Source organism: Notamacropus eugenii, chromosome 3 (genome assembly GCF_028372415.1).
Source record: "Notamacropus eugenii isolate mMacEug1 chromosome 3, mMacEug1.pri_v2, whole genome shotgun sequence".
NCBI classification, from domain to species: Eukaryota; Metazoa; Chordata; class Mammalia; order Diprotodontia; family Macropodidae; genus Notamacropus; species Notamacropus eugenii.
Genome location: NC_092874.1, coordinates 229740396 through 229758486, shown reverse-complemented (window position 1 = coordinate 229758486; position 18091 = coordinate 229740396). Strand labels below are relative to the sequence as shown.

The window sequence follows — 18091 nt, the reverse complement described above, 5'->3', positions numbered from 1 at the left end:
AAGTTTGTTTTCTTTTTTTTAAGAAAAAAAAACATCTCAGTGTTACCAACTAGAATGAGAACATTTTTAAACGGAGTCAGCACCTTTGGCCAACTGGCTTAAATCGTTTGAGATGCAGAAACTTTAAATTCAAAGTAGTAAGTATTTAATGCCTCACAGTAAGAATTAATATCCCAAAGGTGACTAAAGATTACAATGATTGGTACTGCAAAATTCACTGAAGAAAATAAATGACAAAACTGAAAGCATATTTTATATATGTTCCAATTTTTCATGGGGGACTTCTTCTATATATACTATGTGTTCCATTTGAGGATGTTTACTTCTTCATCCAACAGTTTTAGGACAGCATCTGAAGCAAGAACATATTTGATTTTTTTAGTCCCCTGAATAGTTTAGGTTTGTCACTCTTGAGAAAAACCGGTACTTGGGGGGACCGCCCAAGTTTTCATCCACATACTTCAAAAATAACACCTGCATATAGGTGTTCTTATTCCAGGTATCAAACTGGTTCTTCCTGGCAACATTCTCTGTAATTATGATCCAAATGAGTTAAGCTAAACTGTCCAAGATCGCAAGGGCTACAGAGCAAATTGTTGGAGAAACCCAATTCTCTGCATGTTTCCGATGATAATTCAGATCCCTGGGCAGATCTCCTCTTGTAGCAAGGACGCCAGCAGCAGCATCCGCAGCCCGAATGCTGGAATAACTCAGGGCTGTCCCGCCCGCGATCGCCGCTGTTCCCCAAATCCTTTCAATGACATTCCAGAATGTGTGCAAGATACAGTTTTTCTTTACCTCCACTTTTTTTTTTTTTTAACCTCAGTCTTAAAGTTGGGGCTTTGGTGGTTGCTGTGGGCGGGGGGGGGGGGGGGGGGGGGAATAAGTACCGGGCCCCACAAGCTAAGAGACCAGACCGAGCTTTGCGTTGACGTCAGAGGACTGGGAAACAGTGCCGCAGCTGCCACGGGTCCCACATCCCGCAACCCTCCAAATAAGACCGGGCCTTGGCTCGTGGGCGCCGTCCTGTGGTCAGTATGGGGTAGCTTCACCTACGCGACTGACCCAGAGTGCTCTTTTATCAGAGTGATGCTTTAAGTACTTTAAATACTTCAGCTTCACAAGAAGCTGAACTAGATGATGTTCCCTGGGACAGCGGTAACAGAGAAAAAAGTTAAAGAGGACGCGTTATGGTGACTTCATTTTGTGCAGCAAAAAATTATAGAGAATTATTGATATTTGCCTGAATGACAGCGGTGAGCCTTTAATGTGCTACCTTCCAGATGCTGGCAAATTTTATTTAATGGGAATTATCACTTTGAAACATGATTGTGGCCGGAAAAATTACCCTGGTGTTCATGTCCAGGTGCAATTCTTCAAAACCTGGGTGATAAACTAAGTGATTCAGGAAGCAGCTGAAGACAGAAATAAGATGAATATTGGAAAAGGGCACACCCTTCTTATTGTAGTCTTTTTCAGTTTATTAAGGGCCACATAAACTGGCACTAAGACCATATCTTCTTTTTGTAACTTGTTCTTTTTCATATATTTATATTGCACAAAATGCTAATTAAAATCTTTTATGAGTAAACTGGCCTCTTTGAGGATGTCACATCAACATTTCTTGTTGATATTTTATATGGTTATGGTGCTTTACATATGTGATTTTTAAAATTACATTTGGAACCATAGACTTTTCCCTGGACAGTCCTAATTACTATACTATGTAATAACATACTTTATATTTGGAATACTTTTCTCAGGACTTGTAAACAAATATAAAGTTTATACCTTTTATGAACATTTTATATAAAGGAATTCAAACATTAATAAAAGTAAAAAATTAAGTACTTAACTGAAGGATATTTTGTATTTTTTTCGTAATTTAATGAATTGCCACAAGTCATCATTTAGTCTTCCAGTAATGAGCCTCTCCATCCTCAGCTAAGATAGTCCTCAGAAGCACACAGTCAGTTACCTACATCCAGTGATGTGTTGGAACCAGCTCTCACTGACTCAGAAGATAATTGTTCAATTTTCACTGTGAGCATTTACACCACAGAAATCAGCAAATGTCACAAATGAGGGCTTGATTTACTGTTTTATTGATTGTCTAGAATTATAAGAGTAAAGGAGCAAATGCTACTAATGAAGATCAAGCTTAAAGGTATGTCATGCATACTTACTTTTTTTGGTAAGAGAACTAGTTGATAAATATCTACCAGCACACTTCTTACTAGAAGTACTTGAAACCTTTCATCAAGGTAGAGCCTATAAGAATTAAGCTCCACTAGTAAAGACTTCCAGGACCTAGGAGCACTTCCACACCACACTGAAGCATAAGAGCAGGAAATTTTTAAGGTTGGTATCATGGGGTAAGCCCCTCTCCATTCTACCCCATAAGGACAGTGTCCCACACAACCCCAAAGATCTGATAAAACCTAAATATTCCTTTCAAATTAATAATAACAATAGTATAGCTGGCATTTATATAGTGCCTAATTTTACTAGGCCCTCTGCTAAACCCTTTACAACTATTATTCATTTGATCATCACAACAACCCTGGGAGATAGATACTATTACTATCATCCCCACTTTGAGGAAGAAGAAACTGAAGCAAACTATTACGTTAAGTGCCTTCCTCAAGATCACACAGACAATAAGTCCCTGAGGTGAAGTTGTATCTATTAGAGCTCACATCAATATGTCATTGATGTGTAAGTGAATTAGGGAGTGGCAGCAAAGGGGCATGAGGAGCCTTGAGAGACAATATCAGAAAGGAAGTTGGGGCAAAAGAATGACTGGTAAGAAAGGAAATCTATAATTTTCTCCTAGAAAGCAGTCTTCAAGGGGACCTTTTCCTTGCAGAGAAGGGAAATGCACTGCATCAACCTGATAACACTGGTTAGATGGATAAAGTACTGGATGTGATATCCTGTGAGGATATGAGCTCAAACCCTGGCTCTCTAATTTTGTCTGTACGTGCAAGTAAGGTGGGGTTTTTGTTGGATTTTTTTCTTAGAGTTTAGTTTCCCAGGCTTGTGCTAAATTGTAAACATCTGAAGGATTAATCTTCTTTGAACCCTGATAATTGACAGCTGTGCTGAGTCACTTAGGTTATGTACCTTCTGGCTGTGAGTCAATCAGGGGCTGAGTCTTTGTATGTACTGGGCAGTTAGTGTTATATTGGGCCTCACTCATAAGAAAAATGTTTTTGTGATTTGGGCAGATGAGGCACTGAGTAGTCTTGTTAAGGAGCCCCCTGGCTTTGTAATGTTGGTGTTCCCTGGTCTGGTGATGTAAATTATTTTTTTAGATAGTTGAAGCCCTGTCAAACTCTTTCTTGGGTACTCACTTCTCTCTACTTAGATCTTTATTTTTCTGCATTGTTTAAAGTATTTTTACTGAGACTATCTTTCCCTTAGAAAAGCATTTCTAGAACCTGTGTTAGAACCCATCCTGTGTGCTGGTGTTATTGGTCTTACACCTCTACAGCAGCTGCTAGTAGCATTCCTACTACAGTGTCCCATTCTGACTCTAAAGCCTAAGGTATGACATTAATGTGGTCTATCATTCCTCCAGTTCCCAAGGAAAATAGGAAATGCTTTCTGCAGATAACCTTCATCCAAGAATAAGCTGACTCGTGATTTAGATAGCAGATATTTGGAAAAGTATTGAGAATGTCAACAGCCCAGTAGGCAGCAGGCTGCTGAACTTTGTCCTTGTTTCTCTTACCAAACTCCAGAGCTGCACCTGATGTTCTGATCCCTTCATTCCTTCCTGTCTCTTACGATTCACTTTCTCTTAGCCATCTGTTAATGACTTTGCTTCCAAAGTCACAAAAAATGAAGTTCATTAATACCTTCAAAACAGTCTCCCCAGGGCACCTTTTTTTTCCCTCACACAATTGATACCCCAGTGCCAATCCTAAAAAGAGCTGTTAAAACCTGAGTCATACTAGTTAGAGTAGGACCTGCCAAGAATGAGTCCACAACCTGCTTGCCGAGGTTACCAGCATCATTCTTTCTGGAACACAAAGTTCAGATATATTCTCACTCTCAAAGTCTCTTTTCTTTCCAAGTGTACTTGTTTACTCATTCAAGTAGGATTGCTTTTCAGTTTGATTTTGCATCAGTGCCAGGAATGGAGACAATGCAAACGTACACAAGGCAAGTGTAGGACTAGGTGATGCCATATTTATTAGCTTTTTACTAAACTTCTTGGATTGTGTTGCTCTTCAAGTGTTCTTCAAGTGAAGGTAACCAGACTTTTTATAAGATTCAAAATAAATGTGCTTTCTTCCTGTGTATTTAGAAAAGAAAATGTATATGGATGCAAACTGTAGGAAGAAAAGGCTGTATTAGGAATGGGTCTTTTGGGTCATGGTAGTACTGGAGTATGCAGCAAATTGGAAACATTGATTACACTCTTAGAGTTCATTATCTGACCAGTTTCTGTAGTATTCATGTAAAGGGAAGATACAAGGACAACCCAGGTTATTTTGTTTTCCAACAAGAGCTGTGGAACAATGAGAGGTTGGCTGATACTTCTTTCTCTTGGAGATACTTAAAGAACAGGACAAGACAAAGAAGCCAAAAGGATCCTAGCTCCTGAGGCCCCTTTCCTGAAATCCTGTTAGTCTTCCACAAAATGGTATTATGTCCGTGGGATGGGGGTCTCTACCCAAACTCTGAAAAGGACTATATTTGTATCTGAAGGATGAAAATTCAGATGATCCATAAAGACATGAGAATAGCTACATACAGATGGGATACAGTTGAGAGAATTGGAGGAATAGGGCAAGTAGGAGGATCCAGAGATTTTATATTCTTCTCTAGATATCAACTAACAATAAAAATCACTCCCACAAGTCTCCTTTTGGTTCCCTGAAAGGTCACTTCCCTAAGTAGTATAACCATTATCAAAGGGCTCACTCAGGTACTTTGTTTTTAATATGAGGAAAGAGTTGTCTGAGTAACTGAGAGGCTCACACAGCAAGTATGTGTAAGGGAGTAGATTGGAAGCCAGATCTCCATGATTCTAAGGCCAAATTTCTAGCCATTAATCTGCACAACCACTATATAAAAGTATAAGTGGGAGAGGAGGTATTGATTAGCATTGGTAGAGAAAATTCCTCAATCACAATTCCCTACACCAGTGAAAGCAAGAGTCTAGTAAAAATTTATAAGGAAAAATGTCGTAACCATTTGTTATACAAAATTAAATGAATAGGAGTAAACTATTTTAGGAGGTATTAGCTTACAGAAGCTTTCAAACAGAGAACAGATAGCCATTGTCTTGAAGAGTTCACTTATTGGATGGTCAGTTAAGCCCAAGTTGGAACAGATATCCTTGGAGACTCCTCTGAAATCTGATTTTCTGTGGGAATTCTTAATGCAACAGATGAACAAAGAAACAGCTTTTTTTCATCATCTGTTGGCTTTAGTATTCTTTTTACAAACGTTAACATTTTACTTATTTTAACTTTAAAAAAGAAATTGTCTTTATGGTATTAAAAGATAAAATATGTTGATTGTGTACAATATTATACTCGTATTTTACGCAATTCAGAATTTCTAAACATTTTCTCTGCCATCTGCTGACGTTCATATGTGGCTTTCATAGAACTGCCCCAAAATAATCATTTAATTTCTTATGCCAACCCATGATATATCAAAACCATGATGAGGAAAGTTGTGATGTAGAAGGGGTAATTGTAAATAGATTTCTGGCCAAGACCCCTGTCTGAATGGGAAGCAGGTAGGTCAAGATTCCCACATACCTACAGCAGCAAAATCCTGAATTTTACAATAGACTGAATAATAAGGAGAAAATACAATGAGAAACATGACCTCTTCCTTCCAAAATTGCACAAGAGGTCAAAACAAGAGGAAAGGAGGATTCTTCCAGTAAATCCAGTGCCAAATCATCCCAGTACAACCAGAAACTTGTAGTCTGTAAGGTTCTTTTTTCAGACAGAAAACAAAGAGCTCTCCTTTGCTGCAGAGCACTCAGAAATCCCCATGGTGATCAGAAAGTCACAGCAAGAGGACAAGCATTGGGCCATACCTCTCAGACAAAGACATCCTAGGCCTAGAGCTCCTAGGTGCCAAGAATTCTACTGAGAGGAGCCTGAAGTTTCAGCATTTTGATCCACAAAGATATAGCAAAGCCTAATCCAGGAACCTATTATCCCCAGGGTAACCTGCCCAAGAACATACTACCATTCTACCCAAATGCAAAGCATAAGACAGAATTTGGCTCTGGCACACAACCCCAGATCTGGAACTAAAATCAAAAGATGAGGAATTTTTTTAAATGCACCAATCAGTATCAAAATTTCTTGCAACTTTAGCTCCATAACAACTGAAAGTAGAAACTCAAAGGAAAAATGGATTTTTCCACTAGGACTGGAGGAAAAGAAGCAAGATATTAAAAAGGAAAGAAATAAAAGTTCTAAAGGTCTTTTTGTTTAAAAATTGTTTTTAGAAAATTTAGGAAGGGAATTACTTATTTTAGACAAGGCAATGATAAGCCTTATCTAAAGAAATTAACTGCATGAAAATGAGAAGAAATTAAAAAGAAATCAATGATTCCAACAAACATCTGAAAATATTAGAATAATATAAGAATATTGAAAATGTAGAAAAAAACGCAAAATATATAATCTCAAAAAATAACATCCTAGGAGAAAAAATACCAACAATCAATCAGATTGAATGAATCAGAAAAAAAATAAGCCTGGACACAATATTTCAAAGTGAATCATAGTAGAAAACTGCCAGTTCTATCGCATTAAAGAATAAAATAAAGCTAAAATAAACACTGAAAAGCTCTACCAATCCCCTCTTGAAATAAACTTGTCTGAAAGGAGAAGTCCAAAAACGTTATAGCAAATATCTAAAGCTTCCATGTCAAAAAGAAAGATAGTATAATAATCCAGAAAGGAGCAAATAAAGTGCCAACAGATTATAATTAAGATTAAAAAAACACCTGGTAGCAACTATTATAACAGTGAGAGGTGATTTTGGAATATTCTAATGCAAAAACTAAAACATACAGGCTTATAAACAATTATTACCTAAACTGAAAAGTTCAGTTTTGGGGTTATTGTTTTGTTTTCATTTTTCCCAATATTGAGAAAATTGACCATTAGTGGAACAGGATTTTCAAGTCTTTCTGATGAAAAGATCAAAGTTGAATAGGAAATATTAAATCCCAAAAGAAAACAAGGAAACCTAAAAAGGTAAAATTATTTGAAAAATAAAAAGGAGCTATATGATAATATATTGCTAACACTGTGATAGAGAAGAAATATGTCCTTTCACAAGCTAAATGTCTTCAAGTGATATTGTGGCAGATAAATAAGAAAAACAGAGGTCATGCAGGAATTGATAAGGTCTATTCCAAGAGTCCTATGAAGGGAAAGAGAAAGAAGGATAAAGGGGAAATAATAGCATAGAGAGGAGGTACAAGCATATGAGAATTACTGTTGTTTATTATTGGAATGCCTAAAAAAAGGATGCAAACATGGAGAAAAGAGTGAGGAAGTAGGCATTAGATTATCCTCACTCTTATCTGAAATGGACAAAGGAGAGTTGAACATCCACACAGATGCATAAGAATTTCATATAGAAATTCAATTTCCTCAACAAAAAGATTAAATGGGGTTAGAGAGGGGAAAGAAAGTAAGAGAAAGAATACTAGACAGCAGGCAATAACTGCAACCAAAATAAAGTACCAGATCCTAAAAGCAGAGCTAAAGAAAGAGGAGGGGACAAGAAAATAAACAGAATCCAAGACAAGTTTCTTAGACAAATAAGAAATGGCTGAACAAACTGTATTATGTGAGTATAATGGAATGTGGTTGCTATTTGAGGAGTACAATGTGAAATCACTGATAAGGACTTTCAGGACCAATTGTACTATACAGGACCCAAAGGAAATGAAGCTTATGAGAAACCAGTACCAATATGACATAAAAGACTTTTAGGAACTTATTCCATTCCTCTCTCAACCTGGCTCCCAACTGTCCCACTTACCCCTGATTGCTCATCTTTTCACTTTCAGATCCAGTCAAGGTCACAATGAAAATCCTCACCACATTTAATGACTATCCTGCTGAGTCTGACAGAGTTCCCCCAATTCCAGGTTGTGCTTTTCGTCTTTCTCTTTCTCACTTACGTGTTTAGCATCATTGACAATCTGACCATCATCTTGCTGCCTCTGCTGGAGTACCACCTCCAAACCCCCATGGATTTCTTCCTTCAGAATTTCTCCATCTCAGAAATTCTCTTCAAATCTGTTTTTACCCCCAGACTCCTGCACAGTATCTCTATGGGAAACAAAACTATTTGCTTTGTTGCCTCCATCACTCACTACTGTTTTGCAATATTTCTGGGGGCCACCAAGTTTTCCTTTCTGGCTGCCATGTCCTATGATCAATATATTGTCATCTGGAAACCCCTACATCATACAACCATCACAAGCAACTAAGTCTGTGCCCTGGTCATCCTTCTATCTTGGTTGGCTGGGTTCTTAATTTCTCTAACAGCAATTATCACATTAAAACACCAATATGTCTATTCAAATAATGTTATACTCCATTAATACTGTGATATTGCTCCCATTATTAAGCTTTCTTGATCAGACACAGGCTTTTTAGAACTGGTTGAATCTATCTTGGCAGTGCTAAAATCCCTAAGAGATTGGAGCAGTTCATCTTAATCTCAGCCCCCAGTGCTGGCTTGTCAGAACTGGAGGCAAGGTGGTTGTGGAGAAAAATCTCAGAAACTGAATAATTTACTGGGTAAATACCCAAAAAAGGGAAAAAATAAGACCATAGAAGGTTACTTTCTTGGAGAACAGGTGTCTCAACCCATCCTTTAGAATGAGGAAGAACAAGGCATACTGTCAGAGGAAGTCAAGGCTCCTGCCTCCAGGGCCTCCAAAGGGAACTTAAACTGCTCTTAGACAATAGAAGAGCTTGAAAAATGAGTTACCAGCTTACTAAAGGAGAACTAAAAAAATGCTGAGGAAAATATGAGTTTTAAAAAGAGGCAAACTCAATTGGAAAAAGAGGTCCAAAGAGCCAATGAGGAGAAAGAGGCCTTAAAAAGCAGAATTAGCCAAATGGAGGAGAAGGTTCAAAAGCTCACTGAACAAAATAGTTCTTTGAAAGAGAGAACTGAGTTCAGGGAAATGAATGACTGTGAGATAAACCAAGTAGTTAGAAAACAAAACCAAAAGTTGAAAAAATAGAAGATAATATGAAACATCTCATTGGAAAAACAACTGACCTGGAAAATAGATCCAGGAGAAATAATTTAAAAAATATGAAACTGCCTGAAAGCTGTGATCAGAAAAAGAGCCTAGGCATTATCTTCCATGAAATTATCAAGGAAAACTGCCTTGGTATTCTAGAACCAGAGGGCAAATAAATATTGAAAGAATCCACCAATCGCCTCCTGAAAGAGACCCAAATGAGAAACTCCTAGGAATATTGTGGCTAAATTTCAGAGTTCCCACATCAAGGAGAAAATACTGTAAGCAGCTAGAAAGAAACAATTTGAGTACTGTAGAAATACAATCAGGATAACACAGGATCAGGAAGCTTCAACATTAAGGGATCGAAGGGCTTGGAATAGGATATTCCAGAGGTCAAGGAAACTGGGATTGAAACCAAGAATCACCTACCCAGAATATCTGAGTATAATACTTCAAGGGAATAAATGGTCATTCAATGATATAGAGGACTTTCAATCATTCATATTGAGGAAAAGACCAGATCTGTATAAAAAATTTGACTTTACAATACAAGAATCAAGAGAAGCATGAAAAAGTAAACAGGAAAGAAAAATCGTAAAAGACTTTCTAAAGCTGAACTGTTTACATTACTACAAGGAAAGAAAATATTTATAACTCTTGAATCTTTTCTCAGTATTTGGGTAGATGGAGAGATTGTACATACACACACATACACATATATAGACAGAGAGCACAGGGGGTGTTGAATCAGAAGAGATGATATCCACACAAAAAATAAAATAAAATAAAAATTAAGGGGTGAAGGAGGAAAATATGGGAGGAGAAAGGGAGAAATGGAACAGGGCAGGCTATAACTCAAAAAAAGAGATAAGAAAAATCTTGTTCAATGGAGAAGAAAAGGAAGAAGAGGAGAGGGGGAAAGTGAAGCTACTCTCTCTACATATGGCTGAAGGAGGGAATAGCATGCTCACTAAATTTAATATGAAAATCTATGTTAAACCACAGGAAAGTAGGGGAGGAGACAACAAGTGGGGTGAGGGGAATGATAGAAGGGAGGGGAAATGGGAGAAAGGAGTTACTAGAAATAAACACTTCCAAGAAGGGACAAGGTCAATTGAGGGGAAAACAATATTGGAGGGGATAGAGTGGGAGAGAGGGCAATATAGTTAGGATTACACAACATAATTATTATGGAAGTCTTTTGAAAAACGACACATATTTAGTCTGTATTGAATTTCTTACCTTCTCAGTGGGGTTGGGGAGGGGGGAGAGAGAGAAGTTGGAATTCAAAGTATTAGCAACGAATGTTGAGAATTGTTATTGCATATAATCAGGAAATAAGAAATACAGGTAATGGAGTATAGAAATTTATCTTGTCCTAAAAGAAAAGAGAGAAGATGGGGATAAGGGAAGGGTGGGGTGTGATAGAAGGGAGGGTACGTTGATGGAAAGAGTAATCAGAATTCAAGGTATTAGGAAGTGGGGGGAGGGGAGTGATGGGAATTATTGGTAGGGGAACATCCGAGGTTAAGTCTAAAATTAAGATGCTAGGCTTAGGACTTTAGATCAACAAGAATAAGTTAAGGTCCTTTAATACTTAGAAATACTGTGGAGACAATTAGGTCAAGAGCTTGTGAAGTTAGCAAACATAAATATTATTTGTGTCTCAGTGGGTTATTGTTTTAAAAAAAAAATTATTTTGTGGTCCATATTGTAAATGCTTTAAAGAGAAGTATCACTTGACCAAAAGTCTGAATTGTTTTATATGTTATAAACCGTGTCAAAAATGAAAAATAAAATTAAAATTAAAGAAATATGGATATATACATATATACATAAGTACATATCTCATATTTTAATGGAAATTGTTTTACTTGATTATATTTGTGACAAGAATCATTATTAAATTTTGATTGGGTGAAGGGTGGGAGTGAGAGAGTTGTAGATTCTGTAAATTTTTTTTATAGCAAGATGTGAGGGAGAGTGTTGCATATGTAAAATACTAGAAGCACTTTCAGATGAGGTCACTTCTTAACTGTTTTATTTTGCTACAAGAGACATTTTGCAAGATGGGAGTGATCTGTACACTTCTATAATATAAAAACAAAGATATGAATAAAATTTTTAAAAAATGGATTAAAAATAAATTCCTACAAAAATATTCAATATTTACTTCCTCCATTTCCTAATTTTGTATGATCCACTGCATATCCTATAATCTATCTCTACTGCAACTGCATGCTCTCTCCAAGGTAACTAATGAATTCTAAAATGCCAGATTCAATGGCTTTTTCCACTCCTCATCTAACTTCTTCACCTATCTCCTGCATCTAGCAGTGATGAGAATTCCTCTCTTCTTGATATGTCTCTTATTCAGTTTCTATGGTGTTGTTCTTTCTCAATTTTCCCCAAATTTATTATTCTTTAAATATTTGATAAAATTCCCTTGTGAATCTATGTGGCACCTGGATTTTTCTTCCTTTTTTGGAACTTAGTTCCTGGATTATTTAATTTCCTTTTCAAAAACTGTGTCATTCAGATTTTTATTGCTAGAACCCTTAGTCTGATATTAAAAATACTTTTGAATTTTCTTCCATTTCATTTATCAGTTTTTTCTTTCCTCTTTTTTTGTGAATTCTGATTTTTTTTATTTTTGGTATCAATTTTTGGATCTAATAAATTAACTGATTTGTTTAATTTATCATTTCCCCCCCAAAATTTAACATATTTATATGTCAAATCAGTGACCTTTTATGCTTTGGCTTTGTTTATCTCTGTTTTTTTTTGTTTTTTTTTAATTTTCTCCTGTGTTTATGATGCATTCCACCTTCACTTCTGACTCTCAGAATCGTTTTCTTCCCTTCAGCTCAGCACAGGTACTTCTCTCCAGGGAATCTCCTTTGATACCTTTCTGCTATCTTTCTTCTTTATGTTCTTTCCTTTCTCAGATTGGGTTGTATTATCCTTATGTATATGTGTGTGTGCGTGCGTACATATACATGTGGGGCCATCTCCAGTCATGTTGCTGAATACCTGGTCACTGGATACAGAAGGCTCCAGAGGAGAAGTGAGACTGGTGACCTTGCACAGCCCTCTGTCACTCAAAACAAAATCAAGTGCAAGTCATGTCGTCATTTTTCTGATGGCATGGTCTTCTTTGGCAACAAAGGATGAATCCAACAACAGGTGCTTTCCAGATATTACTGCTGGAATCCTGAGTTGTGAATAGTTCTCAAGGGGCAGGAAGGAGATCATATGGAAGACAAGGACCCTTAGTCAGTTGTCTCTGCTTAGGATTGAGTATAGTGAGTGTAGAAGAGGGGATGAGGCTAAAACCAAAGAAGAGTTTTATAATAAGAAGGTTAGTTCCCTCCACAAACGGACTCCAATTTCCCTTTCCATACTTATTATACATTTCATTTTTTCCTCCCAACGTGTTCCAATTAAAGTGAATTTTCTCAAGATCTACTCCCATGTTGGAATGCCCTTTGTTCTCATCTTCATCTTTTACAATTCCTGGTTTCCTTCCAAACTCAATGGAAGTCCGATTTCTTACATCATCTATTTCCTGATCTTTCCAGCTGCTAGTGCCTTTGCCTTGGCCCACCAAATTAACTTTTATTCATTTTCTATACACGTATATTCTGTCTCCCTATAGAAATGTAACTTCCTTATTGACAGGATTGTGTCATATTTTCTCTTTATATCCCCAGCAACTGCTACAGTGTGTGGCATGTAGTAAATGCTTAAAAATTTCTTGGTATTTCATGTAAACACAGCCTCGTGAAAGGTGTAGAGGACTTAACTCTCTCACCTTTACTTCAGTGATATTTAACAAAAGCACCAGATCAAGCTATAACCCCCAGTCCAAAATGATCCTTCAGTAAACTGAGTCATGCTGTCCAGGGTAACATAAAAAGATGAGCAAAAGCTAAGTGTCCTGGAAGAGGAAACAGTTCAAAAGTCCTCAGTTCAGGGAAGTTCCAGAAGTGTCCTGACTGGGAAAACTCCAGCGTATGAATGAATCAGTAGTAGAAGCAGAGTTGTCCCTAGAAGGCACAGAAGAGGCAGCATACTGACCCTGGAAGTCTCAGAGGGGAGAGAAGACCACCCAGTGAACTGATCAGGAAAAGTCACCCACAGAACTTTGACCTCAAGGTGGGACTAAAAGTGGAAGTGGCCTAAGGAGGTGAAAAAAAAAAGAAAGGAAATGTAAATATATTAGGGGAAAAAAGAGGAAAATCTAAACTTCCAGCACCAAAACTGGAAAAAGACAACTCAGAAGAAATGAAGATAAAATAAAAGTAGTTACAAAAACCTGTTTTGGCCAGTTGTATAATAACAAAATTGTTAATGTTAATGAAATTCATGGATGTGTGCAAAAATACAAAGGTTCCATATTAATTGGAGAAGAAATAGTTTACATTATCCATGAAAAAAGTAAATTAGTCATAAATGAACTCTCAAAGTGAAACCTGATGTATTTACAAGTGGATTTGTCAAACATTCAAAGGACTATTCATTCCAACATTACTTAAAATGTTTACAAAAGTAGGAGATGAATTAATTCTACCAGACTCTTTCTATGATACAAGTATTTCCTTGATATCCAAATCAGGCAGAGAAAAGAAAAATAGAACAATGTATCATTATCCTTAATGATTTTCAAAAAACATTAAGTAAAATATTAACAATGAGATTGCATTAACAAATTAGAAATATACCCTATGTTCAGGTTGCATTTATATTAGAAAGACTACATTCAATATATCTAAATCATAATGTAAATGCAAATCATAATGTAAAACATTACAGACTGTTAACAACAAAAAATAAAATGACATAATCTTATTAATATAATTGAAAAACTTTTAAAGAAATGTCAGCATTGATTTCCATTAAAAATCCATGGAGACTTTTTATGTCAATATTAATACTTGCACTCACAGGTTGTGATGAGATGTGTTAACTTTAAAGTGACATCTATATCTGCCTCTACATATGTATACACCCCCATATGTTACAGCAAATAAAATGTATTTTGTGAGTATGCTGAGGGGATTGACTACGTCATCCCTAATCAGTTAAGTACCCCCAAACCACATGTTGAGATTGAAAAACGTAAGGAGCTGATACACAAGACAATGAAGTATTAAAATATGTCCCATTCAGATTTTTGTAGAGGCTCCAGCCAGAATGATGTATTCACTGATTACAAAGGGTCTGAAACTGGGAGTGAGCTATTGCCTCATCTCCTTTGGATTTTGTTGGGCTTCTTCAAAGGAAGCTTGAAGAGGTATTCATACTTCTTTTCTCTTTTAGGAAGCGATAAGAAATGCTTCAGTCAGAAGAATAATCAAGGTCATGGAAGGGAGATCTCTTTACTAATCCAGATGAGACTTAGAAGATAGAACCTAGCTAATGGGAGAGCATCAAAACTCTCTGCAGAACCTGCATTGCCCAGTTACAATTACTGTCCTTGTCTTAGCTTTTATTCCCATACAATTTTTTTGCAGTGGTGGTCGCTACAGCTGGCAGCTGTTATGGCAGGAAATATATCAGTACTGCTGCTTCTGGTGGCAATCCCATCTTCCTTCTTATGCTGTATTCTGCTCCTTTTGCTCTCAGGTTACTTGTGCTCCAGCTTATAGTGGCTATGATTATCTCCAGGTTCCCAGCATAGTAGCTTAGTTGCCATACCATCTGTCTGCCAGACCCCTTGCCAGCTTGTCCTGCATGAAAAGTTTTTAAACTCTGCTTCACATTCTTAAGAGTAGTGTGGGGTTGTGGTTTCCTCCCTTTGCATCAAGAGAAGAAGACATGCTTGTCAATCAAATCCTGGCTGCTTCAGTCCCTGGGAGTGTTAACTGCCTAAAGGCTAAGGCAGGAAAACTAGGTGATTTTCATCTTGACCAGCAGACATGCATCTTGAAATTCCACATTTCCTTAGCATCCTGCAAGCCATCTACCTTAGACTCATTGGGTAACACTGTTTGTATATTTGCTTCTTTTTTGGACCTCCATTTCTCCATAGACTTGAGATATTTGCTCCATCTCTAATTTTTTGGTGGAATTGGTGTGACAGAGATGAGACTGAGGTGTCTCCTGATCCAGATCTCTGTATCTACATTGCAAGGAGCTCAGGGAGCAGAAGGAGCTGGGTAACTACTGATTATTTCTCATGAAGGTCAGGGCCTAAGGGCAAAGATTGTATTCTCATTTCCTTCTTTATTCTAGATTACAGTCTGATATCTCCTTTTCCTGCTTCTCAGTCTGGGGATTATGAGTCCCCACGGGCTTTGACTCAAGGAATGAACCACATGAGAATGGCAGCTGTTACCTCATAGGGGCTCTGGGAGAGACATTCATGGGTGATGGGGATCATATCTAAAGTTTAAAGCTCCCCCTCTTTTCTTTTTCCTCTATGTTTCACTCTCTCTGAATCAAAGGTTCCTCTGCTCTCTCCATTCTCTCTGTTTTATCTCTCCTTTTCTTTTCTCTTTTTTTTCTGGCCCCTCCCCCCTCATAATATCTCTCTCTCTGCCTGCCTACATCTGTTCACATTGCCAGTTACCTTTAATACTCAAAGACTAAGGATTCTGCCCATAGAACTGAGGGCTTTGTGAGGTGGAAGGGACCATACTGCTGTTCTATATAGCAACTTGTTTCCTGTTTCGATTCTATTTTACTTTTGATAAGTAAAAATATATATTTATTGTTTTCTCAGAAGGGACATTCTAATATCTCTCTACTTATCCATCACAATCTCCATAGTTGGGAAATTCTTGCCTTCTCTAGCCTGGTTCTTAATGTGTGTATTTTTCCTTCATTGCCAAAGAAGACCATATCATCAGAGAAATAATGACATGACTTGCACTTGACTTTGTTTTGAGTGAGGGAGGGCTATGCAGGTCACCAGCCTCACTTCTCCTCCAGAGCAATCTGAATCCAGTGACCAGATATTCATAAGGATGGCTGGAGATGACCCAAGATGAGGCAATTGGAGTTAAGTGACTTGCCCAAGGTCACACAGCAAGTGCGTGAGGTGAGATTTGAACTCAGGTCTCACTGACTCATTCTCTAGTCCTCTATCCATTCCACCACCTATCTGCCCCTAGCCAGCATCTTAATGTAACAGTTTGTCTAGTTGTTTCTTTTCTTTGGGACTATTAATAACTCTCCCTTGCTTCTGCTGCCAGACATAGATTTAGGGACATGGATGATGCTAATGAAACAGGAGTGAGTGAGTTCATTTTGTTGGGATTCTCATATTTGGAAGCCTACCAGAGTGCCCTCTTTTGGGCAGTGCTTTTTGTCTACTTGGTCACCTTACTGGGCAACTTCCTGATCATCACCCTTACCTTGCTGGACCCAGTCCTGAACAGTCCCATGTGCTTTTTCCTTCGACATCTCTCTATAGTACAGATCCTCCACACTACAACTAGTGTGCCTAGGATGCTGGCTGACATCCTCTGCTCTCATGCTGCCATATCTCCTGGCAGTTACTTCACTCAGATGTACTTCTTTGTCCTCTTTGGCATTGCTGAATGCTGCCTGCTCACTGCCATGGTCTATGACCGTTATGCTGCCATTTGTCAGCCCCTGCACTATGCCATGCTGATGAAACAGCAGGTATGTGTGGGTATGGTGGGCATCATCACAGGTACCGTTGACTCCATATTCATCTTTACCTTGCCCTTTGAAGGCACCAACATTGTTCATCACTTCCTATGTGACCTTTTGCCTGTTTTGATACTGGCACGTGAAGACACATTTTGGGCAGAGGTTGCAAATCTTACTCTTGCCTTCCTCTTTATCATGACTCCCTTTGCTCTAGTCATATTTTCCTATGTTCGAATTCTCATTACCATCCTTGGGGTAGCCTCTGCTCAGGGCCACCAAAAAGTCTTCTCTACTTGCTCTTCCCACCTAATGGTTGTGACACTCTTCTTTGGGACTGGGACCATTGCCTATATGAGACCCAGTGCCAATGCTACTCAGGACGTGGAACAAATCCTCTCCCTTTTCTACACAGTTGTAACCCCCATGCTCAACCCTTTTATATATACCCTGAGGAACAAGGAGGTGATGGGAGCCTTGAGGCACAAGGTAACCAAACACCTTTGAAGTCCTTGCCTGGTCCAGTGGTTTGCTTGTCTTCCTTCTTGGTGAGCTGAGAGATATTGTCATTCTTTTCTTTTCCTTTAAATTTATATTTTCAACTAACATACATTTATTTGGTCTTACACCCCCATGCTCCTGCTACCACCTTCTTGTAAAGGAAAAAGAAAAAATATATATACATACATACATACACATACACATATATAGTCAAAGAAAACTAATTCTTAAACCAATTTTGCCCCGAAGTCTATCTCATCCTGCATATTTTGTGTTTTTCACGACCATGACCTGATCTTTGCAAAGGGTGCTTGTGGTGGTGGGACTGAATTCCTAGATATTTTGCACTGCAAGGAGATTCCTGGAGGATGATGACTGACATGGGCTTGGACTTTCAGAAAGACATCCTTCATTTTCTCAGGTCCCAAGAATCTCTGTCAGTGTTCATGTAAAATGCTGATCTGGTAGCTATTTTCAAATTGTTGCTTCAAGTTGAGGCTGAATGATCACCTTTAGAGGGACATTCAGGTATGGGTTGGACTAGATGGACTAGAAAGCCTGTGTCTGAAGGACATAAACATGTATTTTGACATCTCCAAGTAGAAGGGCAGAGGTTGAGGTGGAGGAGGCTGTGAGCTGGACACTGCCCTCCTTAAGGTTCTGTGATTTGGATTCTGTGATATTGTTGGGGTGTACTGAGTC

General features: G+C 38.0%; 1 protein-coding gene and 1 pseudogene across 1 annotated transcript; one reads left to right on the top strand and one right to left on the bottom strand.

The window, feature by feature from the left end:
* Positions 1-252: 252 nt before the first annotated feature.
* Positions 253-8433, bottom strand: LOC140531991 (selenoprotein F-like; annotated as a pseudogene).
* An 8050-nt stretch (positions 8434-16483) lies between these two features.
* LOC140531429 (olfactory receptor 10P22-like) lies at positions 16484-17395 on the top strand. The gene has a single exon (XM_072650377.1). It carries the CDS (start codon positions 16484-16486, stop codon positions 17393-17395), a length of 912 nt encoding a protein of 303 aa, XP_072506478.1.
* The last annotated feature ends 696 nt before the right edge of the window (positions 17396-18091 follow it).

What these genes read in the sequence shown, in the direction of transcription:
- LOC140531429 (XM_072650377.1), top strand. Translation starts at nt 16,484, where the DNA reads ATGGATGATGCTAATGAAACAGGAGTGAGTGAGTTCATTTTGTTGGGA.